Source organism: Gallinula chloropus (assembly GCF_964237585.1).
Source record: "Gallinula chloropus genome assembly, chromosome: Z".
Classification (NCBI taxonomy): domain Eukaryota; kingdom Metazoa; phylum Chordata; class Aves; order Gruiformes; family Rallidae; genus Gallinula; species Gallinula chloropus.
In genome coordinates, this window is record NC_140089.1 from 50,221,737 (window position 1) to 50,232,738 (window position 11,002).

General features: G+C 41.1%; 1 protein-coding gene across 1 annotated transcript in view; it reads right to left on the reverse strand.

Moving 5' to 3' along the window:
• The window catches only part of ST8SIA4 (ST8 alpha-N-acetyl-neuraminide alpha-2,8-sialyltransferase 4), a gene marked incomplete at both ends in the record, with an annotated part of 54,006 nt that extends 44,522 nt beyond the window's left edge, over window positions 1-9,484 (reverse strand). Inside the window, 2 exons of the mRNA XM_084278009.1 lie at window positions 5,048-5,179; window positions 9,372-9,484. Of these exons, the coding sequence (XP_084134135.1) occupies window positions 5,048-5,179; window positions 9,372-9,484 (245 nt within the window). The remainder of the gene's footprint in view (window positions 1-5,047; window positions 5,180-9,371) is intronic.
• Window positions 9,485-11,002: the final 1,518 nt, after the last annotated feature.

Sequence of the window (11,002 nt, forward strand, 5' to 3'; positions counted from 1 at the left end):
AAATTACTGCAGATTCTCATTCACTTTTTTCTCTTTAATTTTGAAAATTGCTTAAGATTTGGATTTGTTAAAAGCATGTCTAGCTGCAAATAACCATTGGAAAGGTTTCTGGCACTCCTCAGCCTATGGAAGACCACACCAACATAAGTATTGTATTACAGGAAAGTTGCTTTCTGGCTCTTTCACCATTCTAGTCCTCCTCATGCCCTTCAGGACACCTGACTCTCCCTTGACCAGATATGTCACTTCAGTAGCTGAAGCAGTCCTAATCAGGCACAAAGCTTCAGTGGGCATGCAAAAGAAAAAGATGGCTTTTAATCAAAGTGTGAGTCAACTACTGTTTACCACATGGAGGCTAGACATATGTCAACTTTTCATGAATTTAAGCAAGTATAAAGGAAGTAGTCAAATGATTTAATCTCCCCAACTGATAGTGAACACCGACTTTTCAGTTCCGGCAAAAAACCTTGTAGTTTTGTTATGACTAAACCAGACTAGAAAGCCCTAGTTTGTGTATCTTTAAGACACATAATATCTGAAGGAAACAGTGCTACTGGCCCCAAAATTTTGCTCAAAAAGTTTCAGCACAAATGCTTCATTGCAAATTCAGTAGTTACTGCTTGCGTTGCAGGGATTTATCATAGCTATTTCATATTAACTTTAAAGATAAGCAATGACAATAATCTGAACCTTTCTAAGGAGGAAGTTGTGCTTTTTATTTCTCTCTCTTTTATTAAATGCTATTAACATCTTACTAGTTCTCACAGTTTTCTGACAGGAAATTTCCACTCATCGAGTTCTCTGCTACATTGCAAAGACCTAAATACATCCTTGAAACACTTTTTTTTTCTTTTTTTTTTTCTTTAATTTTACCTTCCTGCAAATTAAGCTCTTAATATGCTCATTCCAACATAAAGGCCCACATTTAAGCAAAAAGAAGTAGAAACATAATATCCGAGCTGCCAGCCGTCATCTAGGTCCAGACATACCATTGATCATGGGTAACAGTACTTACACAAAGCAAAGCTATCAAGTATTTTCTACATTTTAAAATAGCTAATGTGGGTGCTAAGCTGCCGTTAGTCACAAAAGTAGGTACCACTAATGAATGATTATAAGTTTTATGAAATGTCTTTATGCTGTACACCAATGGTTTAATGAATTATTTCCCACTGCTAAGAATTGATAACTTTTTATACATTTTCCAATAGGCACTAGCTTTTTCTTTTTTTCCTACAGTTATTTGCTATGGTCAGCCTCACACCGCCAGACCATCACTGTTCACATTAACATCGGCAATAATAGAGTATGAATCATCTTCACAGTCTTCAGAGTGCATGTAATGTACTTTGGAGGGCTGAACAGTTAGTTGAACCATATGAACACTCTAGGAGATTGCTAGACACATTTGAAGTTACTCCTAATAGGTCTGTAAGTAAGTGTAAAAATATTTACAGCTAAGATGCTGTGACAGGGGAGAAATGTGTCTAGCAAACCACCTGTGAAAGTGAAAAAAGAATGCACATTGTTTAGTCAGCATCAGAGGGGAACACATATCACAGGGAGATTCCTCAAGGAAAGGCACGACAATCTTCCCTCTCTCAACACTGACTACCATAACTGAATATGCTATGCACGTTAGCAAATAAGATTTCTCAAAAGAATATGACTCTCTGGAAGTGACTAATGTCAGATTTTGGCCTTAACTCACACTAATAATAAAACCCCTTACTGGTTCAGTGAGAATACATGTGGTTCATGATGGTATTTCATCTCAAAACAAGATTAGTGATGTGGACATATAAATAGCCTCAGCTTTATAGTCTTTACTGTACAGAGAATATGCTGATAAAGCAAAACCTTTACTGCTTAAGCAAGTGTACAAAATACATGTTTTTCTTCACTGTACTACTGAGACAAAGAAGAAAAGTCTGTATCTGTGTAATTTTTAAAAGCCACCACATAATCACATTATAATACATCTTAAGAGCAAATTGGTAATTTATAAAATTACCTTTTTTCTGGTCAACAGTAAGGAAAAAACTGACTTTGAAAATCATGTATATCATGAGATGATATACATGTGTTGTTAACAGGCTTAAAATAATCTAAACCATTCTCTACTGTTTACCTCTTTTTCTGATTGATTTATTTTGCTTTTGAAGCACATGGAAAATGACCATAACCCAAGCTTAATTTTCTCTCTTAATTTTAATCAAAAAGTTGTTGTAACAGTTTTATGTGTTTGTTGTTTAGCTTGAACAACAAGGTGCATTGGTTTTAAATGATTGTGAAATATGACAATTTTTCAACAAAATGACTGAAAAGTTAGCTGTCTCTACTTACAGCCATTCAATGGCTTCCTAACCAGTTTATTTCACAAGTGAAACAGTGTGCTATTTTGTCCTAATTGTCAGAACCATAACCCATGGTTTGAAATTCCAACAATATTATTCTGAAGTTGTTCAATATTTCTCAAACTTAAATTGTCAGTTCAACACATACAAAATTTACATTCTGTTACTGATACAGAAAATCTGCTTATCTTTCCTGAACAGCTAGTCCTGGAAGAAACCCCACTCCTGGCTGCACCTTAGCTGCACTTTGGGACAATCTCCCAATCTACCAGTAGGAAACCCAGTTGCGTGCTTGTGTCCCTTTGTCTATGCAGTCAGAGACTGGGGACAGTTTTGTGGAAAGTGCTAAGAAATCACAGAATCACAGAATTGTAGGGGTTAGAAGGGACCTCGAGAGATCATCGGGTCAAACCCAGTTGCTTTTGCACACTGAAAAAGGTTATTGTATTTTTTACTGACTTAGAGGACTCAGGCTGCTCATCAGAGATCCTATGTAGGGAATTTAGGATAGCACATAAAATAAGGGGGAATACTGTTCTCAAATAGGGGTTCAATTTGAGTACATAGCTCTGCTAAAAGATACAGATGATCCTGGACAATGAGATAAGGGGTTAAATTGTGACTGAGGACATGGGCTGGAACTTAAGGAAATCAGGCCCAAGGAACAGGCTTCAACCATGCTGATTGATAATGGGGTACAAATTACCCCATCAAGGCAAACAGGAAAAACAGGCGAAACCATGTGGGGTGTTGATAAATCTAATCATTTTGACCAGGAGTGGAATCGCCCATTAGTAAAGATAACAAACCTTTTCAGAGGCTACAAAATGAATATGCACATAACTGAAACCTGTATGGAGCTTTGACTTCCTTCAACTCCAGGCCCATGTCCCTCTAACTCAGTTGCCTGAAAAGTAAAGATAAAGGCAAGCATCTGCAAACTCACATTTAACTTCAAAGGGCACAAGCAAAAGGGATAAGATAATTCAGGACCCTGACAGACATGAAGCAGCCTGGGTTGAGCCAGTAAAATTTTGGAAAAAACTTAATTCATCAAGAAACAGGAAGGAGGTGAAAAGTTCAACCTGAGGAAGACTCCGAACCTTCATCATCGCTGAGACCCCCAACGACCACTACCATGAGACAGTGCACAGACGCAGACCTCTTGGAACTCATTTTAATACGAAGCGGGACAGGCAATTAATATGTATAGATGTATGACAGGGATGTGGTATAAAAAGACTGCAGGCTCTGACCAAAAGCATGCCTACTTTGTTGGGTCACCCGCTCTTGCAAGGACGTATAATAAATTACTGCTTCACTAACGTGTCTACCTTGAGTCCTGTTTTTAGGACCTTTGTCATTGCTAACAGTTTTCCACAGAGAATTTGCCAGGCAGCTGAGACATAGCTGTATGCTCTTAAGTATCTTATTGTCTACCCAAATCCTGCCGTGCCTTCCATCCTTGATGCCTTTCCTTGGCTTTCATAGCAGGACTGCGTTATGTCCAACATAGTACAAGACTTCCAGAACATCAGTTCTTTACTCCAGCTCTATACATCTCTGAGCTACCCATATCTTCTGCAAATCTTAAAATTAAGGACATAAAATAGCAGTCATTATAAAAAAATTACTCACTGAAGCCATGTTTTCTTCTACAGAGACACTGCCTGTTCAAGGGTTTTGTAAGTTGTTGTTTAGTTTAAAAAACATCCAAAGGGAAATGACATAGAAAACACATTTTAATTAGATCTAATTCCTATTCAACTTCTTAATAGTCAGAAAATCAAGCCTACTCTGCTACATGATTGCTGATAAAATAGGTATTTTTTATAATTTTTCACAGAACGTGACACTCCTGGCCCTCTGCACTGCCAGCCCATACCCTGAACACTTCTCTCACTGGCCACCTTCCTGATTAAGGCAAGGAAGATATGATGACAATAAAAAACACTTGAGAAATTTCTGCTTTCCCTTCTCAGCAAGGTGAGTTGATCCACTGTAACTACTAAGGAACATCAGAAGTATCACTCTAATGCTGTTGTTTCCCCCCTTCAGCCTGAATCTAAGGCTGCTTTCAGCCTCTCTAGCTTCAGGAAAGAAAACTTTCTAAGATATGGGTATTGTCAACACCGGACGTTGTGACTTGGACCACCCACAGACAAGGTTGGTTTCACAGCACTGAAGTCCTAGCTCTTGGCTCCTACATCTACATGATCTGCCTAAGCTCCCTTAGTAGTTAAGGCAGAAGAACTGGTACATTCATGGTACTTACATCTGTACTGTTTCAGACCTTTAAGATGAGAGGAAGTCATGTCCTAAAAGTGCTAATTTCTCACCACTGACTGAAAGAGAGTTCTAGACAAACCAGCTCAGATGTGGGCATGCAAATTGCAGATACTGACTGCACAAGTCTGACTGAAACAGCCAGATGGAATAATTCTATTTATTCTTATGAGGAATAAATAAAATAAATTACTTTGGAGTGAAATGTACTTTAGTTACATTAACATTACACCCTAAATATCTACAGTTATAAAATATCCACCTGCAAAACATAAATCAAATTACTGTTTTCAAGACCAGGAGAATTACACACAATGTTTAAAATGCAAATAATCATAGGTCATATTAAATTAATAAAAATAATTATAATATGAAATTAACTGCTTTTTATTTAAGACACTCACCTTATTTGCAGTACCAAAGAAGAATTGATTTTCCAACCTTCTACAGCATGCTGGAAGATGGAGGAATCGCCTTTTCGAATTATTTTATCAGAGCTATTGATTATTAATCTACTCAAACTCAGTTCACCATCTCTGCAATACAATATAGAAAAGACACAATTACATCAAGGCTAACTCTAGTTTTAAGTAGTTTACATCACAGACACCAGTGATTTTTCCTTTTATTCACAACATAAAGAAGCAATTATTTCCCTTTTAGATTTTTTCTGCTTGCCAAAGCAAAGAAACTGTACCTGTGAGAAATCTATGGGACATCTATATCTGATAATTGAATATGCAATTTAGGACCTTAAATAAATTTGTATTTGCGATTAAATAAACATAACAAAAAAATGTAATAAACCTGGACCAAACTTTAGTATGTTTGTGAGGCAGATTCTGTACTTCTGTGTCTCAAATTTCCAGTACTAAACTAAGAACTGTCAACTTCCAAGCCTTCCCCCATGAGCAATTGCTCATGTTCTACAATAATGACCTAATAGTCTCCCTTTGCCTCCCTACTGATACTGAAAGACTTTCAAGCATGGAGTTCTAGAGTTTAACAGCATACAAAACAAAATTTTACAAGACTTCTTGATTTTTTTTTGTATGCATGTGTTCAAACATCTCTGGTTGTCTTACCCTCTTCATCAATCTTATCATATTCATAAATATTGGTAAGGTAACCTTAAATAAATAAAAAAAATGTAGTAAGCTCTGGGTGATGACCACTGAACTTCTAATGAGGTATCATAATGTTACCAGTGACAACTATATTAGCCAACAAGGACAGACAAATGTGACAAAGAAGCTAAGACACTGCAAGAACCTAAGACGTTAGGTCTAAAATCTGCTTTTATCTCCATATGGTTCCATTGTCTTTGGTACTGTTCAGCTAAGTTCAAACATAGCTGTTAATCATGCATATATCAAAGTTATTTGATGTATCATTCTACCATGCAGAATGTCTTGTATGTCAGGATTATATATAGCTGTAATATACAGAAATTTCTTCATGCTCTGAAATAGTACCACTAACAGTTTCACTTAGCTTGTGAATCAACCTTTTGACCACTGGCAAAAGTTTTAAACCAACAAAATTGAAAAGATGTGAGACTGTAAGCTCTCTAGGGAATCACTGACACTTGCTTTCCTGTGGCTTAAAACAGGTTTTTAAAACAATTGCATCCAGACCTTTAGTAATAGCTATGAAAACATAAATACAGTACTTATGTAAGCTATTAATATTTATAATGTTGAGCTACAATGGGATATTAATTAAGATAAACAAGGGAAACTGGTAATTGTCATTTCAAAAAAGTGCTATGATTACAAAAGTGCCTATAACTAATAAACCAGTATTATACACATAAAAAATATTGATCACTATTAATGTTATCCCTCATCCCCTCTATGCCAGAATGCTGTAGCACTGGCGTTGTACTGACTTGTAGGTAAGAGTGCCACCTACAGAAAAACCTACAACTTTAAGCAATGGTGTAGGTACAAGATCTGTATGCAAATTACCCAAATCATGCTAAATGAAGGCATGGGACCATGCTGTAAAAGTCCAAAAATTCAATAACTAGAATATAATTAACACTTACTGCTATTATTTTATATCTCTAAAAAAATCCCATAATGGTTGTAAATATATTACATCTATATTCCTGTATATATTTTCTAGATGCATAAAGTGCATGCAGCTAAAGGAAAATTACCAAAATTAATCCAGGTACAGTACTCAGTTTAAAAGTGCTTCAGAGGTGTCTCAAGTTTATGCTGGGGTTATCACTGTCCGGTAGACTTTTAACACTTTAACAGTGAGACAGGTGACAAAACTTAGCAATATATTGCCAACACCTAAAACACTGTAACATTGAAAGGTGGATGCCTTTCATACTCAGTTTACATTTGCCCTGAGGTACATAGACTGTAGTAAAATACTACTAAATTACATTCTGCTGAGCTAAAAGAACGTCCTAAGCACTTTATGTTCATGTTCCTCTATGAACATAAATGTGTTCACTTACATGTTCCTCTCCCTTTTATTAGAATTGTTTTATTTAAATTCCACTTAAATACTAAACACAGTAACACACACGAAGCAAAATTAACCCCAGAAAACTCTTCATTGCGTGAGGAACTGTGAGATAGATTTGGGCTAGTTTGTATCTTCTTGAATCACTGCAAACGCTCTTTGATGAAAACAGAACAGCTGCAATATTGTGACACCAACTTGTGGTTGACAGTATCAACCCTCACTCTGAATTACCTCGACTGGGTGACCAATAGACCTATGTAACAGGACTGTGTCTTCTCCCAAAGCCACTTCAGTAACTATAAATAACTCTCTCCAGGCATATTCCATATTGGTAGAAAATAACGCTGTTTAAGAAACACTAGGTTCCACATAATATGAATGTTTTGTTACTTGCTTAACCTTTAAGGGGGACACTGCTGTAGAGTTAAAGAAGGGCAAAGGAAAGAAAGAAACTACTCCAACATTCTTAGCCAAAGTGAGTGGCACCATACTGCACAAGAAGTCTCAATGATACCCAAGAAATAGAGATATTACTAAATGACTGGCAGAAGTACATTATATTATATTTTAAAGTGTTGGTAAGGACATAAAAAATATTACTAAACACAATTATTTTCTTTCATTTTATATTAAATATTAAGATAATTTTAGTAGTTTATAAATTGCTGCAAACAATATAGCATAATCTGGGGGTAACATTTTTTAAAATAAATACGGATTCTACCCAGTGACTAATTGCTGAATTATTTTAGCAGTTACTTCTAATCTGAGGAGTACATATTAAGAAACATATATATCTTTAATTTTCTCATGTATTTTTGCACACTTACAACCCAGAAACTGTAAACTGTTGTACATCTCGTAAGTAGCAGATAGCATAGAATTACGGAAAAAACTAGACTTACAGACAGGATTAATAAGAGAGAAAGTTACCAGCGAATTGTGAAAGTCTCTAATACGAAGGGAAGCAAATATCGCGTCACAGAAGCGAGGTGACGGGGACCTGTGCCCCTGGGAAGGTGCCGGGGTCCACTGCAGACCAGCTGTGTCCAGCTGCATTCAGCTGCCTGCGCCTCGCTCCCTCACCGGCATGCCTAAGCAAAGGCACTTTCTGCCTAACTCTGGGGACGCTGGAGGCGAGGAGGGGACTAAGTAGTTTATAAATGCCCCAGCTTCCCTTCCAGCCCCTGAGGGCACTTAAAACCTCCTTAGGCCTCCTCCTTAAATTGAGGCGAGGGCTCACACAAAGGGGGGAAAATCTGCTGTGAACGCGTCTCAAGCGAACAGAAAAGTGTGAACCCTTCCCTGCAGTTGCTTGTGTCACTATACCACAACGGAATTTGTGCATCCCTTCTGCGAGAACAAAAACACACACATGTCCAAGGAGAAGTGGGCTTGGCTGAAAACCCAATATCCTTACAAGGCAGCTGCAAACGTAGAGCAAAATGAGGAATTACAAGCATACACAGACATAAACCCAATGCGTGACAAAGAAAGAGGCGAGGTGGAAATAAAAAAAAAAAAAAAAAAAAAAAAGGCAAGGGACTTTTCGCCTCGTGTTTTAAACCAAAGTCTGACAGGAAAGAGAAAATACGTCTGAAGAGAGAGAACGGAGTCCAGCAGAGGATCCTCGGGAGCCAAGGGGGATGGTCCCTCACGCTCAGAGAAAGCATCCCCAAGGAGCAACGAAGTTAAGCACAGCTAGCAGGCAAACTTCAAGGACGGAGGCAGGGTCGCTGGGAGCTGCCAGTGGCCAAACACCCCACCATCCATCAAGCTGTTCTCTGAACGGCTTCTAAAGCAGGAAACGAATCACAACGCGCTCCGGCGGCCATCACCACCTCCTCCAGGCACCTCTAAAGGAGTAGCCACGGCCAGCTGAACTTCCCCAGCACACATTATTCCTAGAGGAAGCAGAACCAGCCGCAAAACCTCCCAGGCAACCTCCCACACCCCCTCCGCCCCCAGCCCGCAGCCGCCAAGTCCGACAGCCAAACTCCTAACCCAGAGCTGTTCACCCGCACCGCACGCTACCCCTCTCCTACCCCAACTCTACCCCCACCTTCCCTGACTCGACCAGGGACAGCGCCAGGTTAGAATGGCACCGCGGGGGAGCATGTCACGGCCTAGGGGTCCCCGGTGACCTGAAGACGCGGGTGATGCTTTGGGGAGCACTTGAACCAGCGACATAGCCCCATCACCCCCTCGGACAGCCCTCCCAGCGCGCCGCTCCGCAATTACCCGGCGAACGATGCCTCCTGGTGCTCCTCGGTCCGCGCTATTTCTTTCGTCTTATAAAAGATGAGGAGGATACTTATCGTGCACACAGTCCACCTCTTCCTGACTGAACGCATGTCTTCTGCGAAATGCGGTCCCCCTCCCCCTTTTCCTTTGTTCGTCAGGGGTGTGCGGAGAACAACTCCGCACGCGGCACAAATTGCCAAAACCAGCAATTTTGATTTTTTTTCCCCGAAATAATTAAGGGAAACAAAATAAAAAAAGAATCGTGCGGGCGCGGACGCTTAGGCGCTCAGCGTTTAGTTTGTCTTTCTCTCACCCTGTCCTCTCCTGGGCAGGATCCGGGCTCACACGCAGCGGTTCGCTATCCGTGGCGGCGGGGACTAGTCCGCGGCGCCGACCCTACGCGCCCGCTGAACCGAACCGAACCGAGCCGAACCGAGCCGAGCCGCGCTCCAGCAGCCGCTCCTCCGCTCTAGCTCTGTCTCCACTGCGGTCCCCTTCCGATCGCGGCGGCCCAGGGGCGATGCTGGCACCTCCCTCCCCGCGGCGGAGGGGCGGTGTCGGGCGGAGAGCGGCCAATGGACGCTGGGCGAGGGCGGGCACCCGGCGGCGGGACGCGGGGAGCGGGGAGCGGTCCTGAAGCAGGACTGGGGAGGCCGTGGGCCGCAGAGCTGGAGGCCGAGGGCCGGGGCGTCCCTTTTGTAGCCCCGCTGCGTATGCAGCAGGAGTGCTTCATCTCCCCTGAAGCACTTCGCTTTGTACCCCGTTGGGTTTCAGAAAGTCTCGGTAAAGGACCGGCCAGCCCAGTGCCGCCAAAGACAAAGGACAACCCAGGGATGGGTTTTTTATTCTTTTTTTTCAATCTTCTCCCTCTCTCTCTTCCCCCCGGGCGGACTTGAAAAGGGCATCGGAGGCTTTCCCCAGTTTGGGAGTACTGTCCCTCCAGAGTCCCCCGCCCTCCGGGAGAATGCAGCGGGATGTCAAAGGATGTCCCCGGGGTCCTGTTGTATCTACCTGGTCTCAACATGGCCATGACTTTCTTATCTCTGCTAGTACCGTTTCTCTGAAATACACGAAGAGTCCACCTCGAAACTCCGAACCTACAACAACAAAACCCCAATACAATGCATGATGCAACATGAAAAAGAAACCCTGAGCTAAATCCACTTTTCTCGGTATCGCCCTCTTCGAAACGAACGGACTGTTCTGGACAGTGACAGTGACAGTGATCTGCCCACAGGACATTATATTTGCATTTATGGAGGAGGTTTCTCCCACGGGAATCCAGCAAAGGGCTTGTGACAAATCCGGTGTGACTCCTTTCCACTTAGGTTAAGAGCAGAATCCCATGGAATGACTGAGCATTCCCTGGGTCCATTTGGTGTGATACGCTGTCTCCACAGCTGTCTGGTCACAGACATCTCATATCAATATGCAAGCAAATCTGAAGTAAAGCAGTGTTCAGACAAATATTAGTTGGTCAGGAAAAAAAAAAAAAGCGCTATGTAAAGGATGTGCAAAGTGCCACCTAAAGGACCACAATGTTAGCACATTGTGTGCATCCTGATACCTCAGGAGAACCAATTTACGTCTCAGGAGGGAGTACAAAAGAGGAAGAGAGAGAAAGAAGA